At 36.3% G+C, this 18,031-nt stretch overlaps 1 protein-coding gene across 1 annotated transcript in view; it reads left to right on the top strand.

Moving 5' to 3' along the window:
- Window positions 1-18,031, top strand: part of ubr4 (ubiquitin protein ligase E3 component n-recognin 4) — a 56,615-nt gene that overhangs the window by 4,517 nt on the left and 34,067 nt on the right. Inside the window, exons 4-32 of the mRNA XM_088407776.1 lie at window positions 88-217; window positions 402-541; window positions 1,960-2,059; window positions 2,797-2,938; window positions 3,056-3,180; window positions 4,712-4,836; window positions 4,918-4,977; window positions 5,061-5,251; window positions 5,660-5,759; window positions 5,843-5,980; window positions 6,180-6,297; window positions 6,967-7,008; window positions 9,924-10,111; window positions 10,203-10,359; window positions 10,444-10,529; window positions 10,926-11,095; window positions 11,224-11,503; window positions 11,702-11,834; window positions 13,808-13,887; window positions 13,977-14,105; window positions 14,366-14,548; window positions 14,657-14,779; window positions 14,867-15,096; window positions 15,294-15,412; window positions 15,487-15,584; window positions 16,909-17,066; window positions 17,215-17,421; window positions 17,631-17,732; window positions 17,817-17,917. Of these exons, the coding sequence (XP_088263902.1) occupies window positions 88-217; window positions 402-541; window positions 1,960-2,059; window positions 2,797-2,938; window positions 3,056-3,180; window positions 4,712-4,836; window positions 4,918-4,977; window positions 5,061-5,251; window positions 5,660-5,759; window positions 5,843-5,980; window positions 6,180-6,297; window positions 6,967-7,008; window positions 9,924-10,111; window positions 10,203-10,359; window positions 10,444-10,529; window positions 10,926-11,095; window positions 11,224-11,503; window positions 11,702-11,834; window positions 13,808-13,887; window positions 13,977-14,105; window positions 14,366-14,548; window positions 14,657-14,779; window positions 14,867-15,096; window positions 15,294-15,412; window positions 15,487-15,584; window positions 16,909-17,066; window positions 17,215-17,421; window positions 17,631-17,732; window positions 17,817-17,917 (3,955 nt within the window). The remainder of the gene's footprint in view (window positions 1-87; window positions 218-401; window positions 542-1,959; window positions 2,060-2,796; window positions 2,939-3,055; window positions 3,181-4,711; window positions 4,837-4,917; window positions 4,978-5,060; window positions 5,252-5,659; window positions 5,760-5,842; window positions 5,981-6,179; window positions 6,298-6,966; window positions 7,009-9,923; window positions 10,112-10,202; window positions 10,360-10,443; window positions 10,530-10,925; window positions 11,096-11,223; window positions 11,504-11,701; window positions 11,835-13,807; window positions 13,888-13,976; window positions 14,106-14,365; window positions 14,549-14,656; window positions 14,780-14,866; window positions 15,097-15,293; window positions 15,413-15,486; window positions 15,585-16,908; window positions 17,067-17,214; window positions 17,422-17,630; window positions 17,733-17,816; window positions 17,918-18,031) is intronic.

Genomic DNA, 18,031 nt, shown 5'->3' with positions numbered 1-18,031 from the left:
TGAGTTCCTAATATTTTGTATTATGATTGTACAGTATTCAATTAATGCATTCCAATGAAATTGAGCTGTGCATTATTTGATTTGCAGAAACACCTGATTCTTCTAATAAAAGGACTTTGCACTGGCAGTAGCAGACTAGACCGCACAGAAATAATTACTTTCACTGCAATGATGAAGTCTGCCAAGCTGCCTCAAACTGTTAAAACCCTTTCTGATGGTAAGAATGGCGCTAGTACTTATCTCAGTATGACACAAAAAGAATGAGTCATTTTTGTGTTTTTGGTTTACAAGTTGTTCAAATGTGTACTACTGGTATTATCTAGTCATAAAACCGCCCCAACAATCCCACAGTATGAGGACGGAAAGAACATTTCAAAACACTGTCAATTCTGTGTTAACAGTCGAGGATCAAAAGGAGGCGATCAGTGCTGTGAACCCAGAATTGCGACACAAGGAAGTACAGATGAACTTCTTTAATCAACTAACTTCAGTATTTAACCCCGACCTTAGCACCATTTTGGCCCCTTCAGCACAAATGCAGGTAAGGCTTTATGTTTAGGGATGGGAATCTTTGACAGTCATGATTCGATTTTGGGATCTCTGATCCAATTCAAATTTGATTTTTGATTCTAAACAATTCTTGATTAAAAACTATCCCAAATGCTTTAGGAAGACCGATCACCAAGTACCCTTAGGCTTTTCTACAACTCCCTCATGCTTCTGATTAGGGGTGCGAATCTTGGACTGTCTCATGGTTTCCTTTTCTTTCTTTGATTTCTTTTTTTTTTTTTTTTTTTTTTTTTTTTGGGGGGGGGGGTCATCGATTCAATTCAGAATAGATTTTTTTGTTATTCAAAATAATGAATGAAAGTATTTCTGATTCAATCTATAGATGAGCAAAGAATAATTCTATTTCAGTCTGCTTTGCAAGACAGAATAACAAAGGGAGACAAAGTTGTTGTTGTTTTTTTTTAATATAATTTTAATTAATTTTGATTTGTAAGGAACATGGCTTTTTCCACAAAGACAGCATATGGACAACTCACACTTAGAAGCTAGCTATAAAATGTATCATTTTATAATATAAAATGCAACAAAAAATGCATCTGTATCATAAATTGCAGAACCAAAATGTGAAAAACTTGCCCAGTTGAAAAATACTAACATTTCTCAGTACGTTTATTAGAAACAAGTATGAAAATACCGTATTTCTTTGTTCAGAGTTTTTGAGTGTTGGAGGTTTTTTTTCTCATTGTCAACTCCCATATTGGGAGGGCCGCCTTACAGTATCCCCACATAACTCAAAATTACACCAATTTTCTCCACATATGTGTTTGAATAACATTAATTTGAATGTGAAATATGTAAGATGACATTTACATGGCTTAAAACATAATTATATGTACCTCTAATGTGATATAGTATGCATCTGTTTTAGCACGTTTTCACTTATGTCAAGCGCAGCCTTACTGACTTTGTTGTCAACAATTAGTCTGCGTGAATATTTTTTCCTGCGGACTTTGCCCATTATGAAAAGGGAAAGACTGCTTGACTTGTCGGTTCAAGACAAAAATGCGAGAGCAGCGGCATGCGTGGATTTCAGAAGGTGTGGGGAGAAACAGCGAGGAGCAACCAATAGTAGCGTTGTGTGATGTTTGCGCAAATGAAGAGCAGGAAGGAGAAGGACATCCAGAATTTAAATGTGAGAAGCTATTTGGACATTTTAAATGTATTTAAATCATAGTAAATGAGATTTTTATTTTTTTTGCTCACCCTTATCAAATTTACACTTTTTAACCTGTCATAAAGCATCTGGTGGATGCCTGTGTGCTATGTTTGTAGTTTTAATTCTTTTTAGGGCCTGAGCAGAGACCACTCACGCAAGATACCTCTTGTTTTTCACCAGATCATTATTATTATTATGATCATCATCATTATTATTATTTATTTATTTTTTAGGCAGAGAGTGATTGTGATGACCAGTCATCTGACCAAGCTGTTCAGGCCAAAATGAAGAATGCGTTTGTTTCTCAGAATGTGTCAAGTTTACAAGAATTGGGTGAGTAGAAACTGGAAACCCTTCTCAGAACGCTTCACATGTATACCTTCCCATCCGATTATTTTTTTTTCAATTGGGATGAATACTTAACAGAATCTGTATTATATATCAGGAGGATTTGCTTCATAATAAGGTGGGACACAACTGGAAGAGTATCAATCCATAAGATGATATATATATATATATTTTTTTTTTTTTGGGGACGAGAATTTACTTACTCATAAATCATGCCGATGAACTTCAGACACTTTGTGTCTTTTGAAGGCTTATTGTAATTATGTAAAGGCTGATTGAGAGTTCTGCGATTGGCTGGTACCCAGTCCAGGGTGTCCCCCGCTTTCTGACCGAAGACTGCTGGGATAGGCATCAGCAAGCCAACGACAATAGTGAGGATAAGCGGCTACAGAGGATGGATGAATGAGTCGGAGTTCAACTTGACTGGAAAATTTCTCAGCTTCCATCCTGTAATGTTGGCTGAGTGAAACGGAATACAGTATAGGAAAGTATACAGTATAGGAAAGTATAAAGTATAACACCATGAACTTGCTTTTTCCGTGATTTTTTTTTGAAAAGCAATTCCAGAGGTGCATGTACGTAAATCACCTAAAATATATAAGATCCACTTTTATGATTTGACAATGAGCCATGGTTTTTGTAGAACATTTGTAAAAGTGCCTTCAGACTTACTTGAGATGTCTATTTTGTACAAACTGCAAGTGATTTCTCTGTGTTCTCAGGTGGATCTGAGAAGTTGCTGCGAGTGTGTCTCAACCTGCCCTACTTTCTTCGTTACATTAACCGTTTCCAAGATGCAGTGTCTGCAAACTCTTTCTTCATCATGCCTGCCACTGTAGCTGATGCCACAGCTGTTCGTAATGGGTAAGATGTGTTGCAGATATTTAGTTCTTGCTCTGTACTGTACTGGCAGAGTCGTCTGTGCTACTTTATGTCTAATGTGAGTAAATAATGAATGTGCTGTAACCTTATCACACCTAGATTTCATTCACTGGTGATTGACGTAACCATGGCTTTGGACACGCTCTCTCTTCCTGTACTGGAGCCACTGACACCAGGCAGATTACTGGATATGACTGTCCTCGCTTTGAGTTGTCTTTATGCTGGTAGGCAGATCATTGGATGTTTAGTTTTTGTTTCACATTTCTGACCTGACAAATTTTAATATTCTCTGTGCTTCACTCTGTGGCTTCAGTTATTAACCCCATTAAACGAGGGAACACTATATTAGTTTTATTTGGAAAAAAAAAAAAAAAAGGAAATGTATTAAAAATGTGGTTCTCAAATGTTTTGGGTCCTGGGACCCCTTATAGCAGAGGCATCTTTCCAAAGACACTTTAGGGAAAGATAATTCAAACATAATTGTCATGTGTACCACTAAATAGTATCGGAATGATCTTCTTTCTCTCCATATTTATTCATCATTGGATCGCATTTGATATGCACTGTTTCCATTGATAAGAGCTGTGAACAGTTATAAAACTAGAAAAGTAGTTGAATATATTGTAACTAGTATGGCTAAAAAATAATTTATTGTGATTATATTCATCGATTTAAAAAAGAAAATGTTGATACTGTAGATCATATTATAGTGATTCAAAGAAATTAAATATGTTTAAAGAGGATTGGCACTCCAATGGCTAAGAAGTTATTTAGATGATGAACTGTAAACTTTTGAGAACCCCCCCAAAAAATGTCACGGATAAGCCGCGCTGACTATAAGCCACAGGTCGCAAAAAGTTTGTTTATGGAAGTTAAAAAAAAAAAAAAAAATTTGTTTCCTTCTAACAGCAGCACCTTCTCTTTTAACAGATTCAACATGCCTACATTTTTAGCACCAACATATTTACATATACAACATATATTGCAGATAATTCATATATACAATCATACATATATAAATACAATCATATATACAGTATATCAAATTTACATGTCAAAAACCTTTAATACACAATCTTATTCAGTTTAGACATTTTAAAATATTTTTAATACCGGTAATTTATTTTTTATAAATCAGCCATTGATTCACATCGTTTCAATTCTATTTCATGGTTGTTCCATAAATTGACATCTTGAACAGATACACATATTTTCTTGACTGGTGTATTCTCTCCTTGTGGCGAGCAAAATTAAAAAAATAAAACAAAAAACAAATGTAGATGAGCCACACTGTACTATAAGCCGTAGCGCTCAAATCACGAGGAAAAAGTCTTGGCTCATAGTGCAAAAAATACAGTAATAACATAGTAGTAACATTATAGTTATTAATATGCATTGATTCTTTTCTTTAGGTTTTGTTAATTTAAATGAAATTTGTGTTCTGAAATTGAATGAAATTTATGTTCAATAAGTAAAGAGGCTAGTTAAAAAAAAACATTCAGTGTTGAGAACCCAGCTTGGTCACTGTATTTAGTGACTTTTCTGGCTGCTGTTGCGATTAATTATGTGATTTTTAATTCCCATTTGATACCAAGAAACCAATAAGATGGTTGGAATAATTTTCACATCGTTTCATATGATTTGAAAGGAGTCCTGTGGAGGGCAATCACAGTCACACCAGATCTTTGCCCTCTTGATGATGCTGACATTAATGGAAATGGATTATTGATTAAAGTCCACCTTTTTTGTGTTTAGGTGTGAGTGTGGCCACCTGCATGGCCATACTACAGGTAGGAAGCGGCTTGCAGCTTCGTTCGGGCTCCACTGGGACCAAAGAGGAGGACTATGAAAACGACGCTGCGACAATAGTTCAGAAATGTGTGAGTTTTATTACGACAATATTTGTGCCTCGTTCTTGTAAAGAGTCAAATCTGAATTGTACAGTAATGTGTTTGCCATAGTTGGAGATCTATGAAATGATCGGACAAGCCATCAGCAGTTCTCGTCGCGCTGGTGGAGAGGTGAGCATCAGGCTTCGCAAAGATAACGTTAATTTCAGTTTTAGGTTGTGTCATACTTCATGAGTTGGTGTTGTGTTTTTTAGCATTATCAGAACTTCCAGCTTCTTGGCGCATGGTGCCTTTTAAATAGCCTGTACCTGATTTTGAATCTGAGCCCCACGGCCCTGGCAGATAAAGGCAAAGAAAAAGACCCATTGGCTGCCTTGCGCGTCCGAGATATTGCTGCTCGCACGAAAGATGGTGCCGGGTCACCGAAGTTGGGTCCCGGCAAAGGGTAAATGAGGACAGGATATGCGATTTATAAATATTTTTGTTCTTTTATGTGTGGTTGCAGGATTTGATTGCAAAAAGGAATGGGTCATGATGAATTTGATGGATCATTTTTGACAAGGAGTTATTTTAGTATTGTTAACTTTTACAGCTTTTATGCAGCGTTATCAAAAATAAAAAGTTAAATTGCTAGTATTCCATTCCTAAGATCTCCAGATTTCCACATTGTTTGGAATTCTTAGGATAAGCTATGTTGCAGCATAATATATCTTATAACTCCAATGAAAAAGATAACTAGTTGTTGATGATTCTTTGTAAACTTTATTCAACAAAGCATAAGTAGCCAAAATCAACTGCAGTATGTTTTAGATTCTAATTCTAAGTTCTATTGTTTTCTATTTATTTTTTGTAGACACCAAGGTTTTGGAGTGTTGTCGGTGATCCTGGCCAACCATGCCATTAAGCTTTTAATATCACTTTTCCAAGATTTACAAGTTGAGGCCCTACACAGAGTAAGTAGCTGTTCTCACAATACTACTTTAGTCAATGTTTTTCAAGATAAGCATGCATTAAGCTTTCTTATTTTCCCCTGTAGGGTTGGGCAAGTGATGGTCCACCCGCTGAGCTAAACATCATGGCACAAAGTACTTCCATCCAGAGGGTTCAACGGCTCATCGACTCAGTGCCACTGACCAACCTTCTCTTCACCCTTCTCTCAACTGCCTACAAAAAGGTACTGTCAATGATAGATCTCCTATTAATGTCGTCAAGGGTAGTAGAAAGATGCTTAGACAAATAGGGACGGTGGAGGTAAAAAGTTAATTGACAAGAGCAGGTTTGAAGAGAATTGTTGAACTTCTTGTTCTCCCAGTATGAGTGATTTTTTTTTTGTTTTTTTAATTGTTTTGGGGGGGTGTCATACCCTTTTGCAGGCTTGTGTTCTCCAGCGCCAGAGAAAAGGCTCAGTCAGCAGTGATGCCAGTGCTTCCACCGATTCCAACACATACTATGAGGATGACTTCAGCAGTACTGAAGAAGACAGCAGTCAAGGTAAATTGTGACAAGCACATTGGTAAGCTTCAGCACAACGTTCAGCATATGACATTTTAAGTTTGTAAAACAAGAAATGATATGCCTTCTTGCCTTTGTGTCAGGGCACCTTTTGTAGTAAGCTTATCTCAAATGTGATGTTTTTGTTTATGTAGATTCAGTTTATGATCGACAGGTATGTTTTAATGTTTTGCTTTGTCTAGTGTAGTGCATTGGCACTTCCATTCAGTGCATTAGCTTTCAGAGCTAAAATAGTGAAGGGCTAGTTCACGTCGTCAATGTTCAACGGTTTTTAATTATAAATTGACATTTAAGTTTGACTTTGTAATACATATAATAACTTGGGAACCGCTAAAACATTGCACGGACCAGTAAAGTTTGGTGTCCTGGCTCCAAAGTTTTGTCTTAGATTTGCCTCCCCATTCAGCTTAGGGAGATGGAAAAAAGTGAGGAAAGTCTTGGCTGGGTTTGGTCTTAGCGATAGTTTTGAGTGTATGAAGCTGCTTAGGACAAAAAGCCTTGAGTCACATTTGTCTATGGGCAGGTCAGTCATGACATAAGAGCAGCAAGAAGGATAAACATGTGCAGCATACTCACAAAAATGTCTTTGTAACATTTTTGTCAAGTCACCCGATATGATAGTGCAGTTGACAGTGTCTACTATCTCAGCAGAGAGAAGACAGGAGAAGACAAGTGCAGCTTGTGTCTCAGGTCAGCAGTTTTCTGTCCTCAGGTCAAAAGACTTGGTGTACACTTCACTGTCCTACACTCATTTTGTTATTGTATGTCTCACTTTGTAGGCAAGAGCTACAGCTACATTAGATAAGAGCCACAGAGGAAGGAACTTTGGCAAAATGTCAGTTCTGTGAATGGTGCCTTTTGTCATAATTGGCAAAATTAAAATACATTTTTTTGTCAAAGAGGTTCATCTGTGGTTCAATGCGTTTCAAAGGATAATACCAGTGGTCTAATTATGTGGGTCTTTAGCACATAAGTTTATTACCCTACTTGGTACCTGATGGGAAAGAACCTGTTCTTGTGTACCTTCTTATTCTGCCTTTACATTGCACACTCGCTATTGTTAATGCCATTTAAGGTAAGTTTTATTTTTATATATATATATATATATATATATATATATATATATATATATATATATATTAGTATACAAGGAAGTTTGAAGTAGAATGAACACTAATATCACAGACGCTTTTTTTTCATCAAACGGTTCTAGACAGAATCAGCATTGTTTTAATTACATACTCTTCATTTTCCCTTTGCAAGCATAAGCGTGTTGTGATAATTTTAGTTAATATAATAGATAATTTCAGTTACCTCTTCATTTTTTTGTTATATCTATATTTCAAATGCAAATTCTATCATGGGTCATAAGTCTTAAAATATTAACAGTACCAAAATAATGTAGAACCCACTTGAAGTCAGTGGTATTATTCTTGAATATGACAAATTCAACTTGTGTTTGTACTGTGCGCTTCAGCTTACTATGTTGTGTCTCACTGACACCAGACAAATTATATTTTTTCTATGTTGCATGCAAATGTGAATATCTGCTTAAAGCTTGCGTTCGCAATTAGCTAGAAACCTTTTTTACCCAATTACCTGCAAATTATCAGTTTGTTTTCATTTTGTATAATTAAACACTGAAACTGAAAAGCACAATAGTTGAGTTCTAGTGTCATTCATGACCTTCAAATGCATCAAATGAGGTATTTAAACGATTAAAGTCATGGAGCCCTTCATTCCAAGTCAGGATGAAATAAATAGAACAATTGTTGAGTGGATCATCGGTAAATCTCAATTTTTACGTGTAATGACAGATTTCAGATTTTGGATTTTATAAGGTAACAAATTGTACACTTTTAGAGAAACCCATATTCTGTGTGTGCCAACTCACAAAAGGTTTGTGCAAAAATGCATGGATCATTCCATCCGTCACAGATGATGGGTTCTTCTTATCGTGCTCACTCAGCAACTTTTTTGTGCAAATGAGAGGCACTTTTTACATATAGCACCCCAAGTTGATGAAAGGGTCAACAGACAGCAGAATTAACTTGTGTATAGTAGAAAAAAACTTATGGAGACCATTTGGGTTTAGCCCAAAATGTACCTTCTAACCTCCATCTTTGTAATCTCGAGGTTCACTGTGTGAATGTTTGAGCTTGCTAGCTTCTTTGGGAGTCTTTGTTATTTATATCTTCTCCACAGAAAATAGTGGCCTCTGTGGCAGGACCCTCATAAGCCATGTTGTGGTCGCCCTACCAGAACCAGCAATGACACCTGCACATTAATGAAATTGATATGATAGATTTAAATTGTTATTTCATATGTAGTGTTTTCATACTATTTAATTTATACTGAAAGGACTATATTACTTGTGTATTTTTTTTTCAATTATTTTTTTTTTTAGCAGTACAAAATTAAAATTTTGATATTGATTTGATAATTTAAATTGTTATTTCATATGTAGAGTTTTCATACTATTTTATTTATACTCAAAGGACTATATTACTTCAGTGTAGTTTTTTTTTTTCAATGATTTTTTTTTTAGCAGTACAAAATTAAAATTGACAATTTTACACTTTCTGGGCTTTGTTCAAAACATTTCTTTTAGAAGGATTTTGTGCAGAAAAAACAATGCAAGGTAAAACGATTATTGATAATTACCCCAAAAAGAAAGACAAAAAGGAAAATATTACACATTAAATAAACACGTTTTTCATGGATAACTCTGTGTTGATCGAGGTGTATTGGACTATTTTTGAAAGAAGTGGAAGTCAAGATTATGTTACAATGTCCTCCTGCATGTTGTTGACACATAACACAACAATGCTTGAAAAACCAGCACCCCCAAGCATGTTATGTCAAGTGGTCATCTGGCCTGTAACTCATGAATGTGCAACTTCAGTACAACGGACATGTACTACTACAGCCTTAAATGATTTATTTGCATAGGTGTTGTATTCAATTCCACCTTTTACAATAGTGCATAAAATCCTTGGTGTTAAATTGGTTGTGCCATTTTGATTTATGGCTTACATATAAAAACATCAAAACCATTTTATAGAACCGTTGTCATTCTTAAAGTAATTAAACACATTTTTTCCCACTTTTAAAGTTAAGGTATTATTGCATTGGTGATTTTAAATTGTACATTATATAAATAAGTGATGTGATGAATGTAAATAAGTCATTAGTTAAACACGTTTTTGATATTTTTAAACACTTAGAATTAAGGTATTATTGCATTGGTGATTTTGATTTACAGTATACATGATATAAATATATAAGCGATTTGAAATTGAATCATTGTGGGCTAAAGTTCATAAACATGAATGATGACGTAGCGCCCGTTTTTCATTAAAGCTTGAATTTAGATCAAATCATGTCAAAGGCAAATTCTTCTCTTAAGGCCAATGTACTACTGAGTTGTCTTTTGAGTGTATATTCAACATTAAACGCTTCACATTTTCTTTTGCACTACTTGCGGTGTTGTAGGCCTCATAAGATAATGTACAGTTTGAGTCCAGATTAGTACCAGGGAGGTCTTAGGAAATTACCTAGAATCTCCATATAAAATGGTCATAGATACTTGTTTTCCATTGCAGATGATGATAGTGAACCCATCCTTGGACTTTGGTTTGAAGAGACTATTTCACCCACCAAAGACAAAGTAGCTCCCCCACCGCCTCCACCACCCCCTCCCCTGGAGACTTCTCCCAGGCTGAAGAGCCCTAGCAAGCAGAATCCAAGTGAAAATGGCAACATTTTAGCAGGGCGTAAAGATCCTGAGCTTGTGAGATTTTTTTTTTTTTTTTTTTAATGCGTAAAGCTTGCCCTTCTCTGCTCAAGTTGATAAAATGTTTCATTTTTATTTGTCCTTCCAGTTCCTCAGTTTGGCTTCTGGTATTTTTAACTTCATTACTACTTCAATGCTCAAGTCCAGAAACAACTTCATTCGCAACTACTTAAGTGTATCATTAACAGAGCAACACATGGCAACGTTAGCCAGCATCATTAAAGATGTGGACAAAGATGTGAAAGGTATGCTTAAAAAAATGGTGCTCTAAGCAATTTTTAAGTATTGCTATATTTGCTATTCGACATAAAATGTTTACTTCCCTTCAGCATCCTCAGATGAAGCCTTCTCTTTAGCTCTGTATCACTTCAACCACACCTTAGTAACCTCAGATTTGCCATCCCCATCTCTACAGGTAAGAGCCATGGTTTTCAACCTACAGATTCAGAGCTGCATGTGGCTCTTTTGTCTGTCTGTGATATAGGTTGTTGTTGTTTGCATCATAAAGTGGCCACAGGTGGTTAATTTAAAGTTGTTTTTAATTTCATGAATAGGATGGCAGAGACTTATTTATATTGGTGTCTAATTTTAAATGTCTTTTTTTGCTGAGACCCAGTCAATATGTCTCTTGAGTACTAAAGGTTGTGACCCCTGGTTAAGAGGAAAACATTTCTGCAGACATAACCCCTTTTACCCATATTATTATATATTCTAATATACACGAAACATGTTATATATTTTTGAACAGAACTCAAAGTAGTCAATGAACAAACAAGTCGAAGAAAGTTATTCAACTGTTCTCTTTCCTTAGAACACCCTTCTTCAGCAACTTGGTGTTGCGCCCTTTTCAGAGGGTCCCTGGCCCTTATACATACATCCACAGTCACTTTCAGTGCTCTGCAGGCTCCTCCTCATTTGGCAGCACAAAGCCAGTGGGCAAGGAGAGCCAGATGTGCCCGAGTGTATGAAAGTCTGGGAAAGGTATTGTGACCATTACATTTTCATAAGTGTGAAACCCCACCTTAGACTCATTACTTAAAAACTGCAACATTAAAATCCCAATTCAATCCCAAATCAGATTGATTGCTCTCTTTGTATTTTGTTCATAGATTTTTGGGAGCTTTGAAGCAGCACACTGTTCAGGGAACTGTTCATGGAGAGGATGATCTGAATGTGGAGCATCTTCAACTCATGCTATTGCTTTTCCACAACTTATCGGAACGTGGTAGATGGACTGTCCTTACATTGGTCACCCAAGCAATCACTGATGTGGCACTGAGCAGAGAAAGCCAGCTCAAAGCTGTGCCCCTCAATCTCGCACGCCTGCTTCTTGTTTTTGACTATTTGCTGCGCCACTATTCAAAGGCCCCCATGTACCTTTTTGAACAGGTAGATATCTCTGTCTTTTGAAATAGTAGCATCATGTTTACATCCAGATGACTAGCTAAAACTTAGTTTATGAAATTCAACTTTTTTTTTTAATCTGTTATCCTTAAAATAGTACATATTCCTTACTAATATCGATTCAGTGAATAATTGAGGATTAATGTGAAGTATTTAGCTTCTAATGATGACCATTGTTTGTAGGTGCAGTACAATCTCCTCACCCCTCCATCAAGCGGGACAGGTTCTCTCCAGGATGTCAGCAAGCGCAGCTATATTCCGCTCTACCATGGCTTTAAGGAGGTCGAGGATAACTGGGCAAAGCACTGCCCGACCAGTAAGGGCAGGATTTAAAATCTTTTTATTATTACACTTGGTCCATGAGAGTAATTTGAAATGCATCACAAGTAGGGGTGTGCCAAAAAAATCAACATGGTCCATGAGAGTGACTTAAAATGCATCAAGTAGGGGTGTGCCAAAATATCGATATATATATATATATATATATATATATATATATATATATATATATATATATAAGAAAAATTATTCTCGTGTACCACAATTTAAATCGATTTAAGGAGTCAGAAAATCTATATTATAGGTATAAAGAGATCCTTGTCATCTTCCATACTATGTCAGAGCTGGCGCACTATGCCATGACATCAATACGCAACTCTTTTTGGATAGTTAAGCCTGCATGGCAGGACGCACAAAAACAAACAGTGAAGGAAATTCAAGCGCCCCGTCCTCATTGAAAGGAGTCCTGTTGTGTTTTGCTAACTCGGCAAGACCATGAGTGCAATGTTTCACTCCACTGGAGTTTGACCGTCGCAGATTTTTCTGATTGAGTAAGCAAATGGTGTCTTTTCTCTGTCATTGGTCGCAATTATGTTGAAGCTGTAGTCAATATTTTTGCTGCCTTCCTACTCAATAGATCAACAACGACAGGAATAGTGTTTGTTCACGTCTTGCGCTAACCAGAACCAAATAATACAGAACCTGTGCTCGTTTTACTTCTGGAAAGTATTGAGTCCCTGGGACTCGCAATACTAAAAAACTCTAGGTCCCAACAGAAATGTTTGGAGTCCCAAAAATCATCCAATACAATGTACAAAATTGAAGATTCAAACTGTGTTTACAAGATGTGAGCAACAAGCCTTTTCCCCCCCAAAACTACACGTGGACAACCGCTACTCTTTGAAGCTACCCATAAAATAAATAGATTCTATATTATAAAATAAGATGAAACAAAACAATTTTAAAAAGTAGAACAAGACACAATGAGAGTGAGAGTTTTATTTGCCCTTGGGATTGGCTTAGGCAGCCAAAGAGTACGAGTCACATCAAGAGGACAAACCAGGATGTGAAAGTGAGAACATAATTAGCTAAGGCAGACAAAGAGTATGAGTCATATTGAAAGGAGGCTGCTGGCTGCAATTGCCTCATGTGAAACAATAATTTAGCAACACCCCTACAAAAAAACCTTGCGAACTTTGGACCCACCTTGATTTCAAATTATGCGTCGCTTGGGGACTTAAGCAAACAAGAGCACTGCAGAACAGAAACAGACTTAATGACGTCATGAACACAGCACAGAATTCAGCATGTCCACAAAACAATAAAAAAAATGTAGGCAAATCAATACGCAAACACATATTGAATGAATCAAATATTGGCTTTACTAAATATTACAATTGTGACTGATAACGTTCCCGATATGCTCACAGTTACACACGTTTTTTGCTTTGCCCACTCCTTCAATTTAACTACTCACTTGAAAAAGTTCATTTCATTATCTTTTTAGTTATAAACGTACTGAGAAATATGACATTTTTTATTTGGGCAACAGTTTTCCACATTTCGCTTCTGCAATTTTCTGTGAACTGACAATGTATCTTGCTCTGCCTTTTTTATGATATAGATGCACTTTTTAAAAAAAATCTAATTTTATACTACAGTATAAACGTTATATAATTTTAACTAGCTTCAAAGAGTGTCTGTTGTTAACATGATGTTTCTGTGGTAAAAATGTTCTTTGGAAATCAAAACAAAAATCAAAACAAAAATTCAAAAACAAAAAAGACACTTAGCATGTTTTTATTCTGTCTTGCAAAGCAGACTGAAGTACAATGATTCTTTGCTCAACTATAGATTGAAGGAGAAATATTTTAAAATAGAATTGAATCATTTTCAATCAAAAAAAAATCTATTCTAAATTGAAACTGAGACCTAAGAAATTTAGAAGAAGAATTTAGAAAATAATGTTTCACTGCGATCAAACAATTGTGTTTTTTGCCTTTTTTCTAGATTCAAATGTTCAGCCCAAATTCTACTGCGTTTTGTCCGCTGAGGTATCTGAAGATGATATCAGCCGACTAGACACCCAGGTTTTAAGCCATTGATCTTCCTTCTGTGTTGTTCTCAAGGTGATGTAACAAGCCTTTCAATATGCTTTTTTTTCACACTTCCTTTGTAGGTATTTCCAAAGCTGTTCAACGGAGCAGTGAACTATGATGAACTTTATGCTAGGCTGATCTCACTCCTGGCAGCAGGCTCGCAGTTTGACACAACAAGAAGACAAGAGAACAAGTCCATTACTCCAATGGTGAGAACAAATCACAAATTCTTATTTGGTTTGAGGTAGAAGCATGCACGCAAAATCATGTTTTTTTTTTTTTCTTCATTCTACCAGCATCCTAATGATATACCAAGGTCTTTAAAAATATATTTTCCAAAACAAATACACAAGAAATCCAGCACAGTTTCTTTTAACTGGTGGTTAAACTATATAGACAAAACATGGCTAGACAATGCATGAAAATGATATTTAGGTACTTGACTAAATATCCCTTAATCTCTGTACAGGAAGCCTGTTCCCTTCAATACTACTTCTTAGTGTTGTGGAGAATTTTGGGGGCTTTACCGCCTTCAAAGGCCTTCATGGAACAGCTCAAGTCTGGATGCGGGGATCCCAGTGAGAGTGACATCCTTCATATGCTACGATGGTCGTCACGCCTCAGAGTGTCCACTTATGTGAATTGGATAAAGGTTTGTTGACACGTACATGTTTTTGAGATTTAACAACCAATTACTGGACCTGTGATGATTCATTTGTCTTTTTGTGATTTATGACTATGACCATGTCTTCATTGACAGGAGCACTTAGTCATGCAGGGAATGAAAGCAGATCAAGTAGCCTCTTTGGTTGAAATTACAGCAGCTAAGTGCAGCACAGTTAAGTATGATGTGGAGCTAGCAGAGGAGTATATTGCCAGACAGGTAATGTTCACAGTCTTATTAAAAAAAAAGAAAACTTTGAATATGATCCTATTTTATTCTAAACTTGATTTTATTGTAACATTGCAGATTTCTACATTCTGCAGTATCGATCCCAATGTCATAGTTCCCCTCGAACAACTGCCCTCACTGCAAGCCATCTATACACTGGATGCAGTTATCTCCAAAGTCCAGGTGTCCTTGGATGAACATTTGTCCAAGGTTGCCATTGAGACAGATGCTCACAAGTCATCAGAGATCACAAAGAACTTGTTGTCTGCCACGCTACAGCTTGTTGAAGTTTACACAGCCTTTACAAGGTGAGTTTCTTTCGAAGACTGCTTGTAATTTTAACCAGCTGCAGTAAGGAATAATTACTATCTATAGCAATACCAGTCTGAAAGATTTTACAATTAAAAAATAAATAAGGAAATTCCTATTCTCCATATCATTTTCATCAGTTACAAACATAATAAAATACTGTAGATCAGGAATTGAAAGGTTTGCTTTGTCTCAGGTCATATCTCCTAATGAACATACCAGAAGAAGGGGAAAACAAGCTGTCAGATGCCAAGCTGCAGGGTTATGCAGCTGTGCTGTCCATTGGCTCCACCCGCTGCAAGGCCAACTTGCTAGGTAGGTAACTGTATTGTTTTGTGCACAAATGTCTGTTGAGTTGCTCACTGTTCTTTGGAAATTAACACTTTCAGGGCAGAACGTTATGCAGAACTTACCATCAGCTGTGCAGACATTATGTGAGACCTGGAACAGCATCCATACCAATGAATTCCCCAGTATTGGATCTTGGGTATGTAGCCAGAGCGACCACATTCACTCAGTACTCCTACTTTTTTTTTAACTGACTAAAGTTGATTCCGGCGATGAATAGCAAAAATCATTGAATAATTGATGCTTGGAATTGTTTTGGATGATTTGAAAAAAAAAACAAAAAAAAAACAGGGATTTATCCATAAGAAACTTTTCTCATGAAAAACATCAGAGCTGGGCGATATTGAAATATCAATATTTTGCAATACGAAGTGACACAATATACATATTGCAATACGACATTCATTTTCCAGTTAATCGAGTATCAATTTTGCCACACCTTAGTTTAATATTTTGTAATATTTTATAACAGTATTCGATAAATTAAAACTGTCAAATTTCTTCTTGGTTTTCTGAGTCTTTTTGGTTTTTCTTCTCCGATGCAAGTGATGTCTCGGACCTGGCGTATTCTGCTTTTGGTCTATGAACAAAATTGGCTGACCTAGACAAAGTCGAGTACAAAGGTGTGCGCAGTAAGAGGACATGTTGCTGTTTTTCTTTTTTTTTTTTTTTTTATAAACTATTTAATATTTGCCCATAGTTAAGATCATTTTTTGATTCTAAAGAATGATATTGAATTTCTTAATTTATGTTTTCTGTTTTTCAGTCATTGAGTCATGTTAATATATATGCCATAGAAAACATTTCTACAAACATTGCCCAATATATAGTGATATGTATCGTAATACGCTTTCAAGACGCAATATCCAGCACGAAAAAACATGTATGGCTCCTATAAAAACAAATTCTTAAATAAATAATATTGAAAGAAAATCTGTGAATAGGTGAATCAAGTGGAATGGTTTTTGTTTTACATTTTTATTTGCTTCCCAGTTTTTAAAAATGCTTTGTTTAAATTGTGAAGATGCAGACAAAACATCTGAAGATCATCCGTGTTGGCCAGCGTTTTGTTTGATTCGCTATATTTTTGGTAGCGTGACACAATATTTGGGAAATTCTTGTAGGGCATATAATCATGTTCTTTGGTACAACATGTGCTCAATGTTTAGGCAGTCAAATCAACTTTAGTTCAGTTGTCAGCTTATTTGTCACTGGTGAGTAAAAGACTCGCTAGAGTTTGCAAATGAAAAAGGTGGCTGTTGCAAGGACTCTTCCTTCTTCTAGAATGGGACACAAATAGTACAGCCACCAGTTGTTAAATGTAGCTAGAGGTACGCTAGCCTGCTGGCCAAATATGATTTTAAATGTACTGCTTTGTATCATTTTGACGGGTTTCAAATCATTCTAGTGCATGTCAATCCAGCAGTCATTTCACTAATATTTAGATCTGCTTTCTCTTTCAGCGAAATGCATTTGCCAATGATACCATCCCATCAGAAAGCTACATTAGTGCCATCCAAGGAGCACACCTGGGAACCCTGAGCTGCCAGTCTTTGCCCCTGGCATCGTCCCTCAAACACATTCTGTTGTCTTTGGTTCGCCTCACTGGTGACCTCATTGTGTAAGTATTTGTCCTGTATAGAATTGCATCCGTGAAACTATCAGCACCAAATGTAATCTATAAAACCATTTTTTTAGTCGTCTATCTAATTTGATTAGTTAATTGCATAATCTTTATTTTCATTGGATATTTTTTGCTTGTATTTTAGCACAGAGGAGCTGAATCCTTCTCAAATTGTACGTACACTGCTTCCGCTCCTCCTTGAGAGCAGCACAGAGAGTGTGGCAGAAATCAGCACCACATCACTAGAACGCATTTTAGGCCCATCAGAGTCGGACGCCTTTCTGGGTCGCATCTATGAACGTTTAGTGACTGGATGTTACGACATCATTGCAAATCACTCTGACCCCAGCAGGTAATAGTTTCACAATATAGTAATTGTAGTTCATCCCTACTAAATGCTAAAAACTGTGCTGAAAGCACTGAATGTCCCCTTCTTTCATGCTTAGACAGCATTCGGGGCTTTGAGCATTTCATTTGGTGATCATTTGAGATTCATAGAACCATAGTTACATTATGGGTCAATAATTCTCAATTAATTATTTACTTATTCTTTAATAACAGTGGTTTGGATGAGTCTCTCCTTGAGGAATGCCTTCAATACCTTGAAAAACAGCTTGAAAGTGTTCAGGTCCGCAAAGCTATGGAGGAGTTTTTTTCATTCAGGTATTTTTTTTCACCTAATGACATAAAATGCATGACTGTTCCTTGAATACAAATTTCTCACTTACTGTGTTCTCTTTTTTGCAGTGGTGAGCTTGTCCAAATCATGATGGTAACAGCCAATGAAAGCCTATCTGCAAAATTCTGCAACAGAGTGCTGAAATTTTTTACGAAGCTTTTCCAGCTAAGTGAGTCTGATGACATCAGTTATTTGGTTGATATTGTTACAGAAACTCTGCAATCAAAGAGAAGATTAAAAATGTTGTCCTTGTACAATAGAATACATAAGTCTTTTCTGCAAT

This window comes from Hippichthys cyanospilos, chromosome 2 (assembly GCF_059441005.1).
Source record: "Hippichthys cyanospilos isolate Australia breed blue-spotted pipefish chromosome 2, RoL_Hcya_1.0, whole genome shotgun sequence".
Lineage (NCBI taxonomy): Eukaryota > Metazoa > Chordata > Actinopteri > Syngnathiformes > Syngnathidae > Hippichthys > Hippichthys cyanospilos.
The sequence above is the reverse complement of the archived record's forward strand: the minus strand, read 5'-3'. Positions and strand labels throughout refer to the sequence as shown.